The sequence below is a fragment of the Branchiostoma lanceolatum genome, chromosome 9 (genome assembly GCF_035083965.1).
Source record: "Branchiostoma lanceolatum isolate klBraLanc5 chromosome 9, klBraLanc5.hap2, whole genome shotgun sequence".
In the NCBI taxonomy this organism is placed as follows: domain Eukaryota; kingdom Metazoa; phylum Chordata; class Leptocardii; order Amphioxiformes; family Branchiostomatidae; genus Branchiostoma; species Branchiostoma lanceolatum.
This window is the reverse complement of record NC_089730.1, coordinates 7,570,891-7,593,801: the sequence shown is the minus strand read 5'-3', so window position 1 is coordinate 7,593,801 and position 22,911 is coordinate 7,570,891. Positions and strand designations below refer to the sequence as shown.

Below are 22,911 nucleotides of genomic sequence, written 5' to 3'. Positions count from 1 at the left end.
GTGGGTTGGGAGTAGCCTGGAATCCATCCTAATCTAGCACCAGTTCGCTCTTCTGATTGCTTCCAAGCAGAATATCAGTTTCCCAACTTCAAAAAACTTTTATTTCCATGTATATTTCTCAAGTCGAGAAGGCAACCTCGCCGACCAACTGCCAACCACAGATTACCTTGATCACGACTGAGTCCTAACCATGGTGTGGAGAAGGTTGGGAGACCTATGGTTGGCTATGTGTGACAGTGGCTTAACCTGGTGCTCAGTTAACAGTTTGGCTGCTGTACTTCTGCAGAACAGCCTTCAGCTGAAGCAGGTTGGCGTCCGTTCTGATCGCGACGGGATCAAAATGTGTCCGACTCGCCCTGTAGCCTTCCTTCCGCATGTACTGGAGAATCTTCTGCATTCTGAGAAGGAAAAATCATAATCCATATACATGTATTACATTGACAAAGGATAGATGTACATCCAGGAAGACAATATTTAAAGACAATTCAATCTCTACAACTGGATAAGATTTGCAGATTACTTTTGGACATTTTGAGTGACAGCCATCACTCTACTTCAGTTTAGTTACACTAAAGAAGAGTGATGGATGTCACTCAAAACGTCCGGAAGTAACCTCCGTATCTGATCCAGTTGTAGAGATTGAATTGTCTTTAATAATAACAAAATTTATCTATCATGAGTTCTTTGAGCTGTAGACATTTATATTATATAGTGGATATTTGAGAATGTCAAAAGGTCATTGCATGTCTGTAAAGGCTTGGGGTATGATTCACTTAAATGCAAATAGGGACACCAACATGGCCGCATATAAAACAAAGATTGCTTACTTTGGGGAGTCTTTGCTCTTGGCACAGTGTCTGTGGATGTTATAGTAGAAGGCTGGGTGTGGCTGAGACTGATATCCATCATCTACATCTGTTTTCCGCTTCTTCCATGGATTCTGGTTGGTTTGTTGACAGCTATTGTCCATGTCATCCTCGCACATTTCCTCTGCGTAAACAAATGTTTGATGATTGTCAGCTCAGACATTCAAAGGATCCGACCAGGTCATACCAAAGACTCTTAAAATGGTACATACTGCTTTATCTGCTTAATAGTAGTTATTAGTACTCAGCACTTCTGAGAAAGAGTATGGTAGTTGAACACATATCACTATTAGTGAACTAGCCCCCTACTGTAGTGTCTTGCATAACACTTGATCCAATTGCAACAGAAATTGAGATGGGCACTGCCCTATACAATCAAAGATGCACACACCACCTTTTCCTGCAGGGCACTGTGCTTCTTGTATCATAGTTTTTAGGTGGTTTCTTGTTGTTGGACTCACAAGTAAGCCTCTACAAGCTGAGAACATTCTCTTCAGGAACTCTAAGTTGAAAACAGGGCCGCTCCTTGGAGGAAAGACAAAGGGGTGAAAATTACAACAAACTTTTGTCAGCATTACAAGATATACCATTAATACCACAGTATTCAATTTAAAGCATTTGTGACCCAGAAAAATGTTATGTGTACTTAGTATATGTACAGTCAAAACCGCCCAAGAAGACCACCCAGGGGACCAATAAGAGCTGATCTACATAGACAGGTGGTCACTATATACATTAGCCAGGTGGTCATTTTGTAGACGTGGCCACTTGGACAGGTTTGACTGTACAAGAGATTATATATTTTGATAGAAAAATATAATAGCAGCCTTACTAATTTGTGTCCAATTTTTGCTAGACTGCACAGTCTTGGACTGGGATGTGTAGTATTTCTAGCACCTGCATCTTAAACATAAAAAGACCTATGCAATAATATAACCTACCACACAGGTCCCAGCAGAGTTGCTGTCTTACCAGGTGTCCCAACATGGCAGGTGCAGGGCAGTAATGTGTAATTGTTCTCTGTAGAAGATATCAATGCAGAGATACATACTGTAAATTCATTTATTTTCGCAGATACTCAATTTTGTGGTAGGAGGGGAAAGGAGTTTTTGCAGTATTTTAACTGGTTGACACATTGCGGTATTATACATTTGCAGTACAGAGGCCATCATGAAAATCAGAGCAAACATTTTAGAAATGCAAGTATACAGTAGCACAATGCATCACACCCATTGCATCTTTTCTACTTAGATGTCCAATTTAAGTGGGGATGTGTTACTGTGACATATATCCTGGATACTACACTACTATTAATATAGTTTATTTTGTTTATATCAACAGAAAAACAGTAAAAAAATGCCTCCACCCCTAAGGCCTTGCCAAAAAGCCAGCAGAATAAACTTCCACATCCTGACAGTGTATTCAGAAGACAAATGTACCATTTAACATCCTGTCGTTGGGCTGGAAGACCCTTTCCTGACACAGCTGACAGTGGATGACCCCCTGCACGCGTTCCAGGCACGCGTCAGCGTAGGACGGCCCCCGCTGGACTCGCACCACGACCAGGAGGAAATGTTCCGCCACCAGAGACAGGAGGACGTCAACACCTTTGTTACACCTGGCAGCAGCTCTATCAGAGATACAAGAATAAACAAAAATTAAGTTGTTATATAATCTAGTAACCTTTATACCTCAGAGAAACCTTTATATCTAAATGGTTGGAAAGCTTTGTTTGTCTTGATGAAATGCATGCCAGTACCAACATGCCTGACGTGATGAAATACAGGTGCATGCCAACTCCAAGTGCACTGAGGAACTTCACACATGAATTCCCCATATTTGGTACCCTACATACAATGTGGCTGAAAGCTACTAGTACTAATCCTACAATTATGCACGCGTGATAGACCATGGAGTCCAGCCAGTTAGCTTTGGTCCGATCCCAATGTTGCTAGCAGCAGACCAAAGCTAACAAGGCTCGACTCAAGGCTACACGTGCTACATGTATGTGACAAGTAACTCTTTTTTTATGATACTAGGAGGTTCATCAATATAATTACAACAATCCGTTGTACTGTTTAAATGTACCTGACAACAGAGGCAAGTATTAATCGGACTGCCATCTCTCTCATGAACTCACTCCTGGTAATGTAGCCGTTGTAGTGTCTCTGGGTGACATTCGGACACTTCCCATACAGAGCACTGGTGTCTGTGGACGTAATGGCCACGATGCCATCCTTCGGGACATTTCTGAAGGCGGCGTCTAAGTACTGTACAGAGCAGCCATAGGGATCAAGGTGCCTGGAACAACAGATGTCAAGTGTAGGCTATAACATATCTGACGTATTCATATACAAAAATATACAGAAAACACAACTCAAGCTGTGGTTGTTACTTGGTCTTAGACTGCTTAGTATAGTAAAACCTGCCTATAGCAACCTCTCAAGGGACTTGAATCATGAAGAAAATATTCACAGTAGACATGACTCTTAATGCCTGGGTAAATGGAAAAAATAACCTAAAACCAGGACCACCAAAAAGTGGCCATGTGGTCCTCATACAGAGGTGGTCACTAGTATGTAGGCTTGATTGTACTAAGGACTATCCAATTTAGACCAAGGACATTATATTCAGACTGTTAAAGCAACAGCAACATGTTCTCGGTGTAAATAAGATATGCCCATCACATGTACATGTATTTAGATTCAGAAAAGAATTTACCACAGCAAAAACGAATTGTTGAACCTTACACAAAATCAAAAGGTCTCTGATGCAGTAGCACATTGGCATCACAGCACACAACTTCAATCTCTGGTTTCTTTGTCAATTCTGTATCTTCTGCACCGTTGTCATCCATACCACCCTCCTCATTGTTCACCCTTCCTTCTCCCTTGTCACTAAGATGTTTCTTCTCTTCTGTCTTAACTCTGAAGCCGTTTGACCTGACGTTCCTCCGGATGAGAGCGACTGTCTCCTCCTTAATGTCGCCAATGGTCACTTGAGGATGCTTACTCTTAAGGTACTTGGACCACAGTATTCCCTCTATGCCTGGAAGAAAAAACAGTTACTGTCATAAGTTCTAAGTACCGCCCCAGTGTAGCAGGCCAGAATAGACCCGGGTGTATTCTTACGGTCTGCAACACTGGCATTCATGCAGCCTCAATACAACGAGCTTGAGGCAAGTGATGTGAACAGCAAAAATGTCAATGTTTACAGTATTTTGCCAGCTTCAGACATACCTGTGGCTCCGAATGCATCCAGGCACCGTAGCTGTTCCTTCTCCTCTGCCATGGTAGCAAGGGCACACAGTACCATCTCTCTATGGGGATAATGATATAAATACTGTATGTAATGTTGATACTTTTAACACCATGTGCACCATCAATCAATCAATCAAAAATATAATTTTTTGAAATTATTCAAGTGCAAATTATATCGTTGTTCAGTTCAATTCATATGTATACAAATTTGAAGTTGCAAAGGTACCCGGGTCACGGGTGCCTCACTGGGCGCCGAGTAATGAACGCGTGAACAAAATGACGTCGTCGCTGGACGTCCAGCACCAAAGAAAGTTCATCACTAGAAATCCAGGGACGAACGGCTTTATTCCAGTAATGAAGCCCCCTCGGTGCTGGAATTCCAGCACTGAATCTTGCCTCGGTGCTCGGTTTCCAGAAATGAACTCCGCTCATCACTCGGGTGCCAGACAAGTAGACTGGTTCAAAGGTCATTCATCACTGGTTACCCAGTACGGAGGTCACTCGTCGCTAGATAACCAGTAACGAAAGTCCCGCGGTCACGGGTTCCGCGCTGGATTAACCAGTGATGAGTGACTCTCTAGTGCTGGAAGCCGAGTGATGACATTATTTCGTTAGTGGCCTTCCAGTGATCACATCCTATTATCACTGGAATGTTCCAGTGCTAACTATTAGATAATATTTTGAGTCGATACTAGCCTCTACCGGCCAGGCCCTCTTATGGGCGTATGAATTGTAGAATTCGGCAGAAAAGGGAATAATTAGCCAGTAGAGTCAGTCCACAGTGAAGATCACATTTCGCCCGTTTAAACGGAGCCTGCAAGTGAAACTGTGGCGTAGTTAGCCTGGTTAAGAGACTAAGTCGATACCGTTACAGCGTACTACAGTAAGACAAAGCCGGGAACCTTTATATCGTATGATTTTTTAATGATTGATTTGTCAGTGTTACTTTTTTGTGTAACACGAACAATTATTTATTCAAGCATCTGGATATATTTTATTCACTAGTTTGACAGTTTGTAGTACATTTGTACCACATATGATGTCGCAGCTCCTAGCGTCTTCGAAAAGCCAGAACGTAAAATCTTATTTGCCACATAGTAATGTGATTGACCGTCACTTGAATTTGTATTTTGGCCTTTTTTCGTAAGCGTAACGTTACGTAAATTGACGCGTACGTTAGCGTAAACTGCAGATCGGATTAGCTGGCTCGGTTTACAATTACGGTGCAGAATCTATCCTCACCAGATCAGGTTTGCCACAACGGAATATTTGTCGTCAAAGGTTTTCCAGCTCGGCTGGTACTCTCATCTCTCGGTTTCCAGTGATAATTCAGGGATTTCCAGTAACGAAGTCGCGTCATTGCTGGACGCCCACAGATGACAAAACTTTATCACTGGAAGTCTAGCGATGAAGGCACCTTCGGTACTGGACACCGAGTGATTACTAGGGAACCCGTGACCCCGGTACTTTTGCTTTGAAGTTAGCTAAATTCTGGAAGATTTTTTCTTTACCTAAAACAGAGGATTTCGGAATTAAAACATAGGGTAACAGGTCAACTCGCCCCAAGTCCAACTCGCCCCAAAAATTTACTACCAACTCGCCCCAAATTGCGGCTTATCAAGATTGGCTTCATATGCATATATCCCACTTCTAAATATTGATTGACATGCTAAGAAAGCCTTGTGACTCTAATTTCAACTTTCTCTTCTCTGGTCGGCATTTAACGCCGATGGATGCAGGAAGCGCCGGCGGGCCATGTTGCATGTCGGCCCGCCGGTTCACCGGGACCTGCGCCCGCTCACTGTAATCTCAAGCATGGCTGACTGCTGGCTCAAGTTATTATTCAAGTTCATGCTCGAAGATGCTTAGTTTCCTAGCACATAGACCTCAGCAGTCTTTTGGATCGCCATGCTTGAGACTAGAGCTAGCGGCCGTGCACGGTGTCATGGCGGGCCGACATGCCGACCGGGTCCGCCAGCGAATACCTATCGCGAGTTCGTTGCCAAAATACGTCAAAAAAGGTAAATTAAAGTCAGAAGGTTTTGTTAGTACGTAAAGTAATATTAACAAGTAGGATTCATGCATATAAAACCAGTATAAAACCAATTTTAATAAGTTTTAATTTGGGGCGAGTTGGTAGTAAATAGTTGGGGCGAGTTGGACTTGGGGCGAGTTGACTAGGATTCAAACATAGCCGCTACGATAATATTTTCCTCTGCCCCCCTCCCCCAACACTGAAAATACTAGTAATTTCCCAAGCAGCCAAGTCCCAACGAACCTGTTCATCCTCATCTTAGGATTGTAGAAGGTGTCAGTCTTCTCCGGAGTTGCATGGTTTTCCTTTACTTTCAGCGTAACGCCCATCTCAACAGCAACTTTCAACGGTTTGCCATCTGAACTTGTGCAAGACGCCATGCTGATATCCACGCAAATGGAACAAACCAAACATGCCGTAGAGGGGTGTTCTGTCTCAAAGGTTTTCCCAGTGATGGTTAGAATACTAGTATGTAGCTTACTAATAATTTAATATCATATGAGATGCTTATTAGTCATAATCATGAGCATCATATGTGGTAAAAAGTGCTTAAAACGTCTCCAAGAGCAATATAAGGAAGTGGGTATTTTGCTACACGAATGTGATAATCAGGGATGCAATGTTGCACTTTGACCCTTAGGTTTCTGGTACTTCCGGTTCAGACGCTCTTCACAGAAAATCCAGTGCAACGAGAAAGCGCCTCGTAAATGCAGGTAAATGTAACGCAAGAAAATCGAAGCAGTCGTAGTTACTAAGACAATGTATTTTTGTTCTCATTTTGGACGATTCCAAGAGTTCGTAGCGTTATCTAGCCCCTTTGTTTACTACAGTAAACCAATACGGCTTGTTGATTATTATCGTCAAGCAGATGTTAGGTTCGACTCAGTGCTTTGTGCATGTTTTTGAGGCATTTTCTATGCCTTTCTATAGTGGTCCACTTCTTAATTATCTCTTCGCTCTTTGATTCCTAAAAGTGTAACAATAAGAAGACGTAGAAAATGCGTAAAACACTGAGCAGAACCCCACATCTGCTTAGAGAATATGTGTTAACGTTAATGTCACGGAACAGGAGTAAGGAACATTGTGGAAATGTTAGCATCATCCTCACTATAAGCCGGTTGACGATTTGAGCTGCGCATCCACGAGCTCAAAGATAAAGGCCCCTAACCAGTTCTAGTCCGAATGTGTATTGTTTATGCCTCAGGGGCCTTTGACATACATGTATTACAACAATGCATCACATTGTGCAATTGTAAACTGTGAACCGGCGTATCGCGTAAGCTCACGGTCATTGCAATTCTCTGTTTCAGGTGTGTCACAAGATATCAAGCTCATGAGCCTCACAGAAGGATGAGAGAAGTGTACACAGTCATCTCTTAGAGTCGAATCGAAGATAGTCTCGTTAAAACGACAAGATGGAAGAGTCACCAGTAGCATTACCAATCAAACAGGAACCAGTGGACTCATGTAGCTTTGACGGCAGCACGTTCCCGGATGTAGCCAATCAGGAGGTTGCGGGAAGCAACAAACACGATTTCAACGAACCTCCCCAGGAAGAAGCCGGGGATGAATATCCGACGCACTGGCAAGCAGCGGACGGCCTGGTGAGTATCGGACACGCTGCGAGGATCAAGCAACAGATACGGGGGAGACTGTACGTCTGTAGCGAATGCGACTACCAAGCCAGCAGAGCTGACGTGATAAAACATCAGCGTCTCCACACGAGAGCCCGTCCTTACGTCTGCCTTCTCTGCAACTTCGCGGGAACGCAGAACTCGCACCTCCGCTCACACTTCAAGCGCCACCATTCTGCGCCGCTGGACGAGGATAACCACATGGTCATCCCGCAAAGTCACTTCATATGCCAGGAATGCCAGATAATATTCCCAACGCAGGAGAAGCTACAGAGTCACTTGTCTAACTCCCACACAAATGATGAACAAAATCCTTCAAATAATGAAGAAGGAGACAACAGGGAGAATACACAAGTAGATTCTCTACAGAAGAACCATGTTGGGCAGCCAAATGGAGCACTGGAATCAGTTATACATGTTAACAACACGGTACACAGAGACAACGAACAAAGAAGTCCTCCAAGGTCTGACAGTTGTACAACTTCAAAAAACAAGATTATTTCAAGCTCAAATATCTTGCCTCCCACTGAGCAAAGAGTTAGCACAAGAAGTGCACAAATGTTGCAAGATGATTCTGACTGCAGCAGCAAAGGGACTAGATTCAATTCTGACATTGCATACTTGCAGTCTGTCTTTACCAATAATCAAGAAAGTCAGAGCACTCTCAGCTCCAAAGAAAGTGTTGAAAATACTCAGAGTAGTTTCACACAAAGTAATGTCTTTGAACACAGAACAAGCAGAACTGAAGAGAGTCCTACTAGTATTGAAGACAGTTTAACTCAACAGTATGCTGCCGTTGCCAGTAGCAACAGTAGCGAGTACAAGTCATTAGCATATGCAAATGACGATCATGTACCACCAAGCTCTACATGTAGCGAAGGGTTAGCGACAGTAGGCAGCGGTAGTAGCAGTAGGGCGAAGAAAACGTTCACGTGTTCGGAGTGCGGTTACAGAGGGGGCAAGAAGGATGTACAGAAACACTTAACGGTCCACACCGGGTTTCGACCGTACGTCTGCCTGCAATGCGGTCACACTACGGCGCAAAACAACCACATGAGAAAACACTTCCAGAGGATTCACCCAGGACAAGAGGCAGAGTTCGACGTAAGGACGGACGAGTTCTACATCTGCAGCTCTTGCTTGTACTTCTTTCTGACGCAGAAGCGTTTTAACAAGCATTTCGACATGGGGACGTGTGCACGTGGGTGGCCTGACACCTCATCAAGAAGCGACGCTGTTTCTCAGAATCACGCAATTCCCCAAAATCAAACGCTCTTTCATCCCCAGACCACAGCTGTAAATACGAAAGACTATGAGGATGAACGTGACATTCGAATTCCTGAGACAAGCTACAATTTCTCAAACTCACTGGAGGAGGGACATCATCCAACACAAAGAAATAGACAGAGAAAGAACACTGAGCCAAAGTGTGCTAAGACCAACGGTACCACCAACATACCTCAAAATGCACACCCAGATGTCATAAATCTCTTCAGACGCAGTATTAACATCGGAAACAATTATGAAGAACTCAGGACTGAAGAAGCGATGTCGTGGTCCACGGAACTGCCGTCACACGAGCCTACAAGAACTTCTGTTAGCGATGTCAACCATGCAAGTCTGCCCTCATTGGTCGAGACAAGAAGTAGGTCAAACAAAACACACTCTAACCAAGAGAAATCTTCGTCTAATTCTCGGAACAGTACTTCCAGGCTCTTGCAAAACAGTACAACCTCAGCATCTTACAGGAAGACCAGATCCAGATCTCACCAGAATGGAGGGGAGCCTTTTTCACAGGAGGATCCAAAAACAACCCACAGTAGCGTAGATGATACAGGTGCAATGAATTCACAAACAGTAGGGAATGCAGCAGCTGTTCCATTACATTCAGTATCTTTGGAGTGTTCAACAGTGGATGCAGAACAGAACTGTGACAAGGATGTACACAGTACAAACGCTGAATGTCAATCCAGTGTGCCTAGAAACATCAGGTGAGATTCTAACTACATGTTTGTAATGTCAAACCTGCCCAAGAAGACAACTTAGGGTACTCTCCAAGCAGAGGAAGGGTTCTGGCAGGTTTTTGATGTGTTTTGAGGCGTTTTTGTCAGGCTTTCTATACATTTGTAGCTACTTTGTCATGTATTTTTTTTTTCTTTATAAACGTTTACCATAGACCAGCCAGAACCCCTTATCTGCTTGGAAAGTAAACTTAGGGGGCCCTGCCAAAAAACTGGTCTATTGGCAGTTGGTTACTATAGACAGGATTCTTCATAATTGTGTCAATGAGAAAATGTATCTAAGGGACCACCATAAAGTGGTCTTTATAGTTATACAGGGGTGATCACTTGTATAGGTTTGACTGTAAGTATGATGATGATGATGATGATTCTATTCGATAAGGAACTCGCGGGCAACACAACCCGAATTTCGCACTTATTACAAATGCGTTTCAACATACTTTCAACATAAACTTGAAACAATTCCACTAATCACAATATAATTAGTGATTATCACAGTATGTACAACTAACAAGAATGTTGTTGCAGTATTTCAGTTAGACGCAAGTATACTAGTAAGGCCTTTATGACAGTAACATTGAAACTTTGAAATCAGTACTGAAACAACAATGATACTGATATTTCAGAGAAGATTTTTGGTGATGCCTCAGGGGTGGGGTCATTTTTTGGACCTGAAACAGTTGAATAAATGTACTGTAAGAAGACCTATTCACTCAAGTAATTAAAAGAATGGCACCATGTACTGCAGGGCTTGCTTATTTGTCCATTTTCATGTTCATTGTTACACTACACAGGAAAGCTGCTCGGAGATCATTACAAAAATACACACAGGCCCAAAAGAGACAGAGAAAGACATATCACGATGCACCGGACAACAATAGAGGCAAACCGATCAAGCCTTTTATATGGCACTTCCAAGGCAGGTCCTACATCACGTATGAGATCGCTGGGAAAACTTCAAGATCTTTGCCCAAAGGTAAGCACTTATTATATTTAGTGTAAGTAGTTGTAAGAAGTCTGTTTTTACCTTGTTTTATTAGTACATGTATGTATATAAATGCCATTTAAAAAAACTTGCCTTCCTTTACATTATTATATTCTTACGGTTGCCTTTCCATATATACATGTAGTTATGTAATGATTGACTTTAAAGTCTTATACTAAATTTCAAAATTATGTGATATCTCTATAAGTGTTCAGTGTTATTCATGACATGGTTATACATGATACCATTGTTATTTCTCCTTTCTAATGGTAGACTGCACTTTTACAGATGACCGCCAGATGGCGTGCAACTTCTGTCCGTACAAGACCAGCAAAAAGGAGCTTCTACGTCTTCACATGAGGAGACACCTCTGGATGTCGTGAGGAACATAGACCTTTTCACGGATCCCATTGCATGCTGGGAGATGCAGGGGCACTATGAGTAGCTAGGGGGACCAACAACATCATTGCCATGGCAACGTAGACCGGACTGGACACGATACACATGCAATGCAGACACTTTGGCTGGTTGATGATGTTCTTTGGTTCCTTAGCTACCCATAGTGCCCTTCATCTCCCAGCATGCAATGGAATCTGTGAAAAGGTCCATGGATAGCATTCTATGGAAATGCTAAATTGACTGGCAAGATTGAACAGAAAAAATGCTTAGCCCATTTTGCAACAGATGCCTTATGATATAAACTTGATATAGCGACACACAGAAAAAATTATTCCTAAAAGGTTTCACTGATGCCAGTAAAATTACATATGGTTACATGCAGTCCAAAAAAAGCTGTACCTTAGTGTAATCTCCAAGCAGATCTGTTGTTCGTAAAGACCGTATCCAACTGGCAAAAGTAGTTTTTTTCGCCATGAATGGCCAATAGAACATATTTTGCCAGTTGAATACGGTCTTTGTCACCAAAAGATCTGCTTGGAGATTACCTTAGTGCAGAAAACGATGCTTAAACTTGCAGACCTCAATCATGAAAACAAAAAAACACTTGACATGATATCGTAAAATGACTCCACCCCTGAGGCATTGGCAAAAAGTATTTTTAAATGACTACTTTTGTGGAAGCATTGAATCCTGTGGCTTAGATTTTGTTGCATAAAAGTTTCCCTGATAATTAATGGACATGAATTATGATAGTATAATGCCTATACTACCTTGACCAACATATATCAAAAGTGCCACTAAAGTGTACATGACTTTTAACATACAGTATTCTAATGTTTAAGATATCATTCAGTTAAATGAATTGTATGTAGCATATATTTGAATTCTCAGGAAAGTTTCTCTGTAGTGTGCATTAGGCATGCACTATTGAAAAAAATTCACTGAATGTTTTTATACTTTATTATTTATAAGTCTAAACCAAAGCAAAGAAGTAGCACAGTAATAAATGGTGATATGGTTTTATTAGTCTTCAGTGTAATTCACTTTTATACAGACATATGATATCAGACTTTGTTCCAGTAGTATTGAAATTAGTATTGATATATCTCATTGGTCTGCTAAGAGCGCTGTTGACAACATAAATGAGTGCCTCACTGTTTTAAAGTAGAATCTACAATATACTTGTGTCACTTGATAGGGATATGATCATGATCTCCCTAAGTTGCAGAAACCCTTCTTTAATGTCAAATATTACAGTCTTAAGTTGACAAAACAACTTTACCATTTTTAAAATAACTTTTTTTGAATGCACTTGATACACAGCCCTTATTGATGGCTTCAGACCTTCTTAAGAACCCTTCTCTTAAAGCTTAGTGCAGAAACTACATGTCCTTTTCGTCCCCCTTTCTCTTGGTAGCAGGTCTCATGAAGGGGTTGGGTCGCCCCGTCTTCCTGGGTTCGCCCCCGCCTCGTCTTTGCACAGTCTCCGGTCTATACTTGAGTACGTAGGACTGGCTGCCTTCTCCGCTATACCTGACAGTATGTCCATAATTTTTCCTGACCTGTATTGAGTGTGTGGTACCCACGGCCGGGGTGGCTATAGACGTACGACTTGCCGACGAAAAAGCGCCCCCAGGCGGGAGAGATGCAGACTGCTTCTGGAAATCAGCACCACCCTTGGCTGACGAATCGGTGGGCAAGGAATGTCTCTGTGAAGCCGTCACACGATCGACTTTGGGTGTGCTTTCGTCAGAATCCACGGACGTTACAGGGTGGCTGCTATAGTCTGGTAGCTTGTCCCCCTCTTTGACGTTGGTAGATAGTAGAGGAGTTTTTGGCGGTACTTCTTTCCGACGAACGGCGCTTGCTTTCGTGTCCTTGACGTCGTGCCAGTGGTACGGACACTGCTGCCTCGACTTGCCCATGTAGTATTTCAACTTCTCTTGCAGGGTGACCAACTGCTTTGCCATAACTTTCACTTCCTTCTCTCTGGACTCTTCCGATTCGTTCATTCTCTGCAGCTTTTTCTCGAGCTGTCTTATGGTTCTCCCGTGTTCTCTGTCGTGGTCCAGTCTTTCTTGACGCGCCATTTTGTGTCGCTTTTCCGCCACCAGGATGACCTCGGTCACGTCGTTCTCCGTCTGAGTCCAGCAGGTGATCATTGGCTTCCTCAGACTCTTCAGCTCCATGGTCAGCTCGAAATTCTGCACGATCAGTTCGTCTACCTTCTGCCGAAGCTCCTTTTCTGTTGCTATCGAGTTCTGAAGGTCAGTCTGCAACCTGGCGAACTGTTTCGTCCCCTCTTTCGTCGTGCGGGTCTTGTTCTTCATGGAGTCTTTCATCTCTTTCACGGCGGCTTCTAGCTTCTTAAGCCTCTCCTTTGCGCGGTATTCCTCGAAGACGCTGTGGTCTTTCTCCTTCTTGGCTCTGTCCGCCTCGTCTCTCAAGATGGCAGCACACCTGTCCTGAAGGAACGTGACAAATCTGACGTCGTCTGCATATTTGTCTTTAAGTTTTAGCAACCTCTGACATTCCTTGAAGTACTGATCCTTCTCCAGTAGCAGTTTTTCTAAGTGCTCCACGTACAGTGCGGCTCTGTTGTCTACACCCCTTGTAATATCCAAATAAGCACGTTTGGGCGTCTCGCCTTCGAGTTCCAAGGTTTTAATGTCAGTTGAGATCTGTCGCACCTCACTCTCTGATATGTGACACTCCTCGTCGGTTTTACGAGCCTGAGAAACTCGGGTTTTCAGTTCCCTGTAGAGCTCTCCTAGGTCGGAGTCACCACCGGAGCATGTCTCTGGCCCTCCCGGGGAGGGGGTGCCGTTCTCCCGCCGGAGGGAGCCGAGGATGACCGGTGAGGTGGAGTGTGCACGTGGATGCGGTGTCGACCGAGACTCCATACCTTTCTGTCCCATTTCGTTGAGAATTCGAAGTGAACTGTCTCAAAAACCTGTGCGTGGTTATGATGAATTAGAGAATTAAAAAAGAACGTTGTTCGTGTTACAGATATCACCTAAAAGTCGTGAGTCCACGCCCCGTACCAATTAAGTCCGTCCTTCCTCGAGGGTAGAAACCTGTAGCTCGGGCGGCGTTACAAGAGTCAGCAGCCGTAACGTTGTTATTACCAGTACGCTCCAGTGCGAAAGTCAAGTTGCGCTTCAGAACGCTCTGTCTCATGACTTGGCAATGTTGTTGCAATCTCGCTTCCGCTCTACATGGAAAGTCCTTCTTCTCTCGATGACCTGCGATGTCAGTCAATCTGTCACCTTAAATTTAAGTGTCCTCGTTTGAGACGTAGCTCCTCGGGCCGTTTCTTCTAATAGCCGTCCTGGAATTTGGGATAGATTTGCGTACGTAATTACGCTACAGTTCGCCCTTAATCCGAAATGTGAGTCCTTGCCGTAATATCCATCCTGGCGCTCTAAGCTAACGGATTTCCTGTGTGTTCTAACGGCGGAAGGCGATGCGACGTCCTGAAACAAATATTCCTCATTACGTACCGTGTGCTCAAGGTGTCGCCCCGTCCGTTCCCGGTGTTGATATATCTTTCTTTTACGATACTCACACCTCGCGTCAGCCGGCAACAAATTGTTCACTACCTGGTGATCCACAAACGCAACAACGGTCCTTATCGCCAGGCTTTGTACCCGGCTCGGCTAATTTGTCCGACGATGTTTACCGAAGCCTCTGTCGGGGAGAGGCGGGTGAATCGGTCGCCCCGGGCAACTAATGCCGCCGGTCACCCGTTGTACTGTAGGTCGGGCTTTTGTGGAGTGGTGCGATTCATCGCTCACGGACCAACAAATCACCTGTGAGCTTTAAAAAGCAGGTAGCAGCTCGCACTTACCGAAACCTCTCTCCTGTAAGTAGTTGGGATGAGAGCCATGTCGTCAGTCGAGCTTAACGCAAGGAAATCCAATTATGCAAATTTGTACAATGAAAAAAAGGTATGACATATTCAAACATTTAGTGTTTTGATAAACTGTAGAATCTATGCATTTTCACTATCGTCTCTGAATTTAAAGAAAAGCTATGTTAGGTCGTCACACATTGCGACTCGCGTTACTTAGCGTTATACTAAGCGCCTGTTCACATTAATCGTAAGATCGCAAACTGAGGAATTTTCTTGGGATAGTCGTCCATATGTTGTACGCCCAACTATCTTGTTACCGAAAAGGCTGTCTTCAATCCTTGTCGGCAGTTGGTCCTATCACAGTCTGTTAAAAATCGTACGACATCAAAATCGTACGACTACGTACGACGAATGTAATCGCGCTCCACCGATGAAACATGACTACAAAAAAACCTAGAATCATACTCATAATAAAAAGTTAATATACTTTAACAGTGTTGAGATTTCGACTGGCACATTATAGTAGCTGTCAGGGGATTTTGCTTGCTTACTTCAATCGTGTCGACCAACTACACGGGAGGTATTGTCACTCTCCTCCTAATGAGGACTATCCAAACACGTGCGCAGACATCGTGTCTAAACCGCGGTAAACATGCTCTAATGTATCGGCAAAGACACGAAGTCCATTACTGCGTGACAGATTCAGGTTGCATGTATGTACGAGGGGGATATTTCGTATGAATAATTTCGAATTCTAGATAGGCGGTCGACAGGAAAATCGGCTTAAAGCCTCCTTTTTATGTACAAAACTCGGCTGCCTCCTCCGTAAATGTTCGTACAATAACCTTAACCCTACATAGATTAGGCTCACAAGATCGTGTTTGCCACTGTTCGTTGCACTATAAGATTAAGCTTAGCTAGTTCTATTTCTGTCTCGAAAGGACTAACAATTTAGTCCTACACACGTACAGTGTAGCTTATTTTGCAAGTGTATATAACCTCCTAGCCTGTATTTACACAAGCTCTCGGCCGGAGGTTACTGACCCCCACATAGGGGGATGGCGGTTACAGGACCGGCTGGCCACTAGGAGCGCGATTCGTCAGGCTATATAACCTCCTACCATGAAAAATTTCCCTCTAAACTTACAAACTCCCATCGGGACCGGCAGAATTACAATCTCTACCCTAACATACATTGTACATTTCTGAATTCGCACACTGCACACTGACAATAACTACTCTCCAAGCAGCGGTTCGGTTACGACTGGTTTTTGACGTGTTTTTAGGCTTGGCGACATAGATGTAAAAAAACGGGGCAAAATATAAAGCCCGACAAAAACGCCTAAAAACACGTCAAAACCAGCCGGACCCGAACCTCTGCTTGGAGAGTAGACAAATAGCTAATTAACTGACATACCTCACTTTTGTGTAATTTTATGTATGTTATTGTTACACTAAATGAACGACTAGACTGTTCTTTTACCCCGGTGGCCTGTATTATATGGAGACTACATGTATATACGAGAAAAAAAGGCCCTCCAATGTCTGTTTATTTTCATTAGGCTCTGGCCAGTGTTGACCTATTCAATAGCTTAACAATATATCGAGTTGACTCAAATCTCATATCCTATTAACGACGGCTAAGTGGTGATTATTGTGATAAAGACTCCCAATTGATAACCATTAGGTGGAGGAATTAATTATTAATGTGGTCATTTTGTCACAGGAAATTATGATATCAACACAATCCATCACAGAGGAAATTACGGATAGAAATGTTGGAAAGGAATATCATAATAATTCAAATGTAGTTGTAATGATAGGGACTTCCGGACGCTTTGGTGTGTATTGTATAGTGTTGCTGTAAGTTTTTGTTGTCTTTAACAATGTGTTTAGCGACATCCGGTTTCAAAGTCTGCAACTGGAACGCCTATGCAGTTCCTACGAAAGCAGCCAGAGGGCCCAAACTTAGATCACTTCTTCCCAAGCATAAGAGGTATCTACCATCCAAAAATTAAAAAAGAAGCAAAATATGGGGTGTCATTTTGAATTTTGAATAACAGGAACAGAATGTTTGAAAAAGACTTCATTAAACGAGGCCGTAAAATATTATTTTGGGTTCAATGGTTATTAAAGGAAACCCAAGCAATATTAGGGCCCGAAAATTTTTGAATTTTGAAAGTCTATCTATTTAGTCTTTTCTATATATGATTAGTTCAAACAACACTATCACAATGTATAGCGACGCCGGGGTTTTTGTAGGCTCGCGAAACTAAGGGGATCATCGTACGGTACGTTTTTGCGCGGTTTTACAAAAATTCCTTTGGCTTTTATATTGCTTTGGTTGCCTTTAAGGTGCACTATGAGGTTGGAAGGGTTGGGACAAAAGAAGAAAATGATAGCATACATCAAACACATTCCGCAAGAAAGTCCAACCTATAATGATCATAAGTCATGTACATTTCAACCGTCATCAATGAAAACGAGAACGTTTGATCACAAAAGCTCCCTGCTGTGCAGTGCTTTTCAAGAAGACTTTGTGCAGATAGAAGGCAAAATCTTTAGCACTTTCATCAAAGCAATTAATTATGTACATACATTACACATACGTTGATGAAGGTTAGACATCCAGGTAGTAAGATACGCCAAAAATAATTACTCAAGCAACTGGATAACTACATTACACATACTTCCACCGTCACCACAAGCCGTATCATATTTTTTTCCTAAATGTCTCCACACTTAAGTCTTGATTGATGGCAGACGACACGTCTGTTATATATTACTCGTAATGTAGATAATGATTATAAGGATTTTAAAACGCCCTGGGATACTTAACTTTAATTGTGAAATGAAGAGACTGGAATTTCAAAACAGACAAAAGCGTCTTGGTATTGTATTAACAAATTACCAAACGGTTTATTTGGATCACAGAGTGGCGAAAACTGATATCCCCAACTGTTTATAGAAATTGATAGAGAAGAATACAGTTATTTATGAACATTGTTGGTGCTGTTTCTGTCAACTGCAGAATATCAGAAGGCCCACTGTCCCAGGCATTTCACCTTTGGGGATACCCAATTAAATTGTCAATCGTTGTTTATATCAAATGAGTCATTTAAAAAAGATGCTGAAATTTCCCCATGCTATTTCCATTTCAAAATCCGTCAAAAACAATGTCTTATGAAATAAGAAAATCCCATTTATTACGCAAAACGCGCCACGTTTTATTTTGCTCTCACTGCGAAGAAGAAGACAACAATATTGTATATAGAATCTTACAGTAGAGTAAACACATTCCTCTGTTTACTGTCTTTTAATGTACGTTATTATTTTGTCACTTGCAATTAGCCTTCGGGCATTGATTAAAGATTACTATTATTATCAAAACTGTGCGCTTACACCACTGGGCCTAGTGTAGGTGTATGGACGCTTATTTATGTGTACAACACAACTAATTGTATATATATACTCGATCCAAAAGCTTCCCATGGCCATGCAACTCAACTGTCCCAGTTTATTTTATATCAGGTATCAAAGGTATCAAATCAAAGGTCAGTTTAAACAGGCCAGACAGGCAAACGCCTAGCCTCCGTTGCAGACTCCGCCGGGCTGTTTTCTTTTTCAGGTTACCGATTTCTTATTACTTTTTTTCTTATTGCTAGACAAGAAAAAATGCAATAAGAGACTGGTAAGGCCACACCAACTTGATTTTATGGATGACATCCTCTGGAGACCCCAAAACTAATGCGCGCGGGCGAAAAAAAAAGAAAATCCAGCAAAAAAAAAAATGCTGCTAAACCACAGGACTACTAGTACAAAGCCGGTATTGCGAACAATACTGGTATTGCGTACACGTAGGTTGTCTTGTTCATCATAGCAGACTCAGCGCAAGTGATTGATTTTTAACATATTGACAAGAACGACCAAAGAAGTATACTATTAGAAGGTATTTGGCTCCAAGGACTGTGGATGATATATGACTGTGATGAGAATACTAGTACTCATATACACCCATAAGGGCAGTTTCAACATACATGGCATTGAACTCCATATTAAGCATTCCATGGTTTACGCTCACAAATCTCACTGTGAGACCTCTGCCGAACCCTCAATTCCTCTCCCATGTCTCTCATTATTGCAAAAGAAACGTGTGAGAGCCACCCTAGATAGGTCGTGTTTGAAATTGTCTGGGCGATACTCGCTGGCCGCCGCGATCCTCTCGTACAACTGTGCAAACGCAAAATCCCCCTAGCCAACGTCGATGGCATACCAATCCACAAATACGCCCCAGTTTTCCGATAAGCTGGCACAATGCTAGCCTTTTGCGGCAATTTAAGTCAGCAAGTTCCGGAGTTCCGTGTAGCCTTGGAGGAGGTGATTTTTTTTTTTTTTTTTTTTACAACAGGCGAAAATCAATGCGCGCGTGGATGTCATCCATAAGATTTAGTTGGTGTGGCCTAACTTGAAAAAGAAAACAGCAAACGCCCAAGTCTTTCACCCCAGACATCTGCTTGGAGATGACGATTCCCTCCTGGAACCTTTAGACTTCAGATGACCTATATTACAACAGGCTGATCTGTAGCAAACAAAATGGACGAACACGAGTGACAAACATTTAGAAGGAGATAACCCCGTCTGTGTACAAATAATATAGTGAAGTGAAGTGAACTTGATACTTTATTGCTCAACAATCGTACATGGTACAATGTATGGCATGAAATCAACTATCTGTTCTACAAGGCTAATCTATCCTATAATTCTAAGTACAAACTATGTATCTAGACCTTAGAACCAGTAGTATAAGTGAACGTTAAACTCGACATGTTGAATTAATATATATTATATAGCCTCTGCCAGGCTCCACCTGAGGTCGCTGGAAAAATAGTAGAAATTGGCCAAATAGACTCCGATTACATGCCAGAGGAGTTGGTCCGCTAAAGGAGTTACAGTTTGCGGCCTGTAGGTGGAGGCTACTATCTATATACTTGTAAGTAGGTTAAATCTTTTGTATCCACTTGTTTGTTTGCATCTATAGTTGTAGAAGACCGTACGGAAGTCGCTCGCTGTACTTTTGTTGTTTCAACAAAGATTGTTGTATTGTTGTATCAAGCTAAGAAAACGGCTATTCAATGTTGAAAACAAAGTCGCAAATTCAGATTTTAGCTGCCCTTAAAAGGTAACCCAAGCAACATTAGGGCCCAAACTTTGGAAACAAAAAAAATGCTAAAATCTTTATGTTAGTGACATTTACTAATACTATTTAGCACATTTGCGTTGTAACTTCATACTTTGGTCATTTTGAAACCGCACGATGATCTCCTTAGTTTCGCGAGCCTAGAAAAACCCCGGCCACGATTTTCAGTGAGTTCTCACATCACAACGACATCATATTTTTTCATGATGGACGTTGCTATACATTGAGATAGTGTTGTTTTAACTAATCATATATAGAAATTACTAAATGAATTGACCTTTAAAATCCGGGACCTGAAATTGCTTGGGTTTCCTTTAAGTGTCAGGCTTTCTTAGAAAGTACGGAAGGCTTCGGCCCGGCTGAGCAACTGGCCTGTCAAACCGCCTCAGGGTCCGCTCAGCAGGACGTGCGACATTTAAAAGGTGAAATGTTTTAGTGAAAGGTTCCCACGAGTCAGGCAATCTTTTAACGACTAGGGTCTGTGTTGTCAACAGACACCAGGAGCGTTGATGTATACACTGAGACTGATCGACGTCTTTCTTCAACGAGTTTCAACAAATAAATGTAGATGTAACGTTACATTAACATAGTAACCTTTCACACTTGTTATCAGCCCATGCCAATGTACGCATGTATGTACATGTTTATGTGTTTGCCTGATAGTGCAGTTCCAAACTGTGTGTGCTCGTAGGACATAGCGTTATGTTGAATGCTTGTTGCCTTCGCGAATCAAGTGTTTGACGTATATCTGCCGCGCTTGGATTGTGATGATAGTTGGTATGTTCGTGAATGTTGCGTTCCCAAAGATGCACGTCGTTTGTGGGCCAAACGGCTTTTCTTGGTACTACAGGTTTTTATATTGCTTGTTCTGGACATGCTATGGGCTTGCTGTATTTTTGGTGTGCCAGCTTGCCATTGGTGCCGAGAAGAAATGGTGTAAGTTTGGGTTCCCTTGCTGGTTGTTCAGAATCAGATAGATTTCCCGCCAAATTGCCGAAGTGACATTACTTGAGACTTGTATGATATACATTTTCGACGTTGATGAATGTTGGTTGTTGAAATAAAGAATAAAAAATTCAAACGTCCTTACTCGGGTAAGTCTGGTTCAAGAATGCTGTCCAGTGGGATGTATCTTTTCGCAGCTCTCCTGCGAATAAACCAGAAAATTCCTAGCCCTACGAGAATCGCCGCGAGGCCTAGGCCAACACCCAGACCTATCTCCAGACCGTATGAAGCAGCAGGGGCAGGCACATGATTGGTCGTAGAAGGAGGCACTGGGGTTTGGGTGTGGTTTGTAGGACTGGGGGTCGTCTGATTGGTGGACGGACCCACAGTGTGAGTATGATTGGCAGGGCTGACGGTCGTGTGATTGGTTGGGAGAACCGTGGACGCCGGTCCAACCGTCACGTTGGCAGGCAAGATCGTGGTGGCGTTTGCAATGACGGGGAAGACGGTAGTCGGGTTGTCCTGGTAACATTCCATCGGATCACTGAAACGCCCATTTTTCACCCCAAACGGTTGAACTTGCCAGTCTACGATATCCAGCGTGAGTAAGATGATCCGAAGAGTCTGCTTGGTTTTGCACAAGTAAGACTTCCCAACATCATCGCGGAATGGCCTCACGAGATGTGACAACTCTGTCACGGGCTTGTTGGGATGTTTCGCATTTGGGAAGTGTGGAAGACTTGTGACGTAGGTTATCGAAAAAGTGAACACATCAAATGTCTTCCCGTCTGTTTGGAAATCCACTGTTAAGTCAAATCCGTCGGCGAAACCGAGGGATATCGTTGCAAAGTTTTCCTTACACGAACCTACGGCTCGGGCATCTGGTGGGAGAACGTATTGTGCGTAGCCGAATCCTTTCTGTGTCTGATATTCAACGTGGAATCGGACTCCCCAATTCAGCAGTAGACAGATTTCCCCTCGTTCGTTCCTCAGGCGGAAATGTCCGACAGGTATGTCGTGTATAGGGGTCGTGGCGGGGGCTGCAGTGGTGGTCGCCATTGGAAAGGTTGTCAGTAGGTGATCTTGTGGACACTCGTCTGCTGCAGAGAACTCCTGTTTATGCACGTCAAACGGCTGTACCTTGATGTAGTTCGCGACCAACTCGACTAGAGGGGTCAAAGGGAATCCAAGGGAAAACGTCTGATCTGTCGTGCATAGGTAAGACTTTGAAGTCTTGGTCTCAAACTCGCGTAGCATGATGAGTTCAGGTAGCATGGTCTGGTTGACATACTTGGCGCCAGGAAACAGCGAGGGGTCCAGTGTGTAGCGAACAGCCAACGTGGACAACCAGAATGTCGGATGCAGTAGATTCAAACTTCGCTTGAACTCCATTCGCACGCCAAAGTCGTGATATCCCGTGAAAAATCCAAGCGAGATGCCTGCCTTTTTGCCAAATGTCCATGCACACGTACCTGCAGCGGTGGTGCTGTCTATGGGGAGAGCATACGACACTTTCCCGGTGGTGTTGTCGTTCTTTTCGTACTGGATGTGAAATGTGGCGGCGATGTCGAGGAGCAGGCATTTCTTCCCGTTCTCCTCGACTGCGAAGTGTCCTACCTCAGGCTCTGAAGACGTGCGGGCTCTAAGCAAAGCAAAGGACGTTGGAAAACATACCAGGAACAATATAACGTTGGTCAGAGACGTTGGCAACAT

The 22,911-nt window shown here is 43.1% G+C and overlaps 3 protein-coding genes across 4 annotated transcripts; 1 reads left to right on the top strand and 2 right to left on the bottom strand.

The window, feature by feature from the left end:
* Nucleotides 1-112: 112 nt before the first annotated feature.
* Nucleotides 113-6,552, bottom strand: LOC136442023 (TRMT1-like protein). 2 transcript variants are annotated; one of them, XM_066438613.1, is made up of 9 exons: nucleotides 6,405-6,552; nucleotides 4,106-4,185; nucleotides 3,617-3,914; nucleotides 2,955-3,167; nucleotides 2,306-2,496; nucleotides 1,808-1,886; nucleotides 1,261-1,391; nucleotides 828-990; nucleotides 113-398 (listed from the first exon to the last, which is right to left on the bottom strand). In XM_066438613.1, exons 1-9 carry the CDS (start codon nucleotides 6,539-6,541, stop codon nucleotides 254-256), a joined length of 1,437 nt encoding a protein of 478 aa, XP_066294710.1. In that variant the 5' UTR covers nucleotides 6,542-6,552; the 3' UTR covers nucleotides 113-253. The 2 variants fall into 2 exon arrangements, with proteins under 2 accessions (XP_066294710.1, XP_066294709.1); XM_066438612.1 differs by having other exon boundaries at nucleotides 114-398; nucleotides 1,258-1,391.
* Nucleotides 6,553-6,799: 247 nt separating this feature from the next.
* On the top strand, nucleotides 6,800-12,221 carry LOC136441820 (uncharacterized). Its single transcript, XM_066438335.1, has 4 exons — nucleotides 6,800-6,874; nucleotides 7,472-9,786; nucleotides 10,611-10,792; nucleotides 11,090-12,221. The coding sequence occupies exons 2-4, from the start codon at nucleotides 7,577-7,579 to the stop codon at nucleotides 11,182-11,184; spliced, it is 2,487 nt and encodes an 828-aa protein (XP_066294432.1). The 5' UTR covers nucleotides 6,800-6,874; nucleotides 7,472-7,576; the 3' UTR covers nucleotides 11,185-12,221.
* A 9,118-nt stretch (nucleotides 12,222-21,339) lies between these two features.
* Nucleotides 21,340-22,911, bottom strand: LOC136442066 (uncharacterized). Its single transcript, XM_066438669.1, has one exon. The coding sequence runs from the start codon at nucleotides 22,909-22,911 to the stop codon at nucleotides 21,340-21,342; it is 1,572 nt and encodes a 523-aa protein (XP_066294766.1).

What these genes read in the sequence shown, in the direction of transcription:
- LOC136441820 (XM_066438335.1), top strand. Translation starts at nt 7,577, where the DNA reads ATGGAAGAGTCACCAGTAGCATTACCAATCAAACAGGAACCAGTGGAC. An exon ending in AGTGTGCCTAGAAACATCAG is followed by an intron (nt 9,787 to 10,610) that starts GTGAGATTCTAA and finishes TACACTACACAG; the next exon opens with GAAAGCTGCTCGGAGATCAT. An exon ending in TTCAAGATCTTTGCCCAAAG is followed by an intron (nt 10,793 to 11,089) that starts GTAAGCACTTAT and finishes GCACTTTTACAG; the next exon opens with ATGACCGCCAGATGGCGTGC.
- LOC136442023 (XM_066438612.1), bottom strand. Translation starts at nt 6,541, where the DNA reads ATGGCGTCTTGCACAAGTTCAGATGGCAAACCGTTGAAAGTTGCTGTT. An exon ending in GGATGCATTCGGAGCCACAG is followed by an intron (nt 3,915 to 4,105) that starts GTATGTCTGAAG and finishes TTTTTCTTCCAG; the next exon opens with GCATAGAGGGAATACTGTGG. An exon ending in AAGAGCAAAGACTCCCCAAA is followed by an intron (nt 399 to 827) that starts GTAAGCAATCTT and finishes TTTCCTTCTCAG; the next exon opens with AATGCAGAAGATTCTCCAGT.
- LOC136442066 (XM_066438669.1), bottom strand. Translation starts at nt 22,911, where the DNA reads ATGTTGCCAACGTCTCTGACCAACGTTATATTGTTCCTGGTATGTTTT.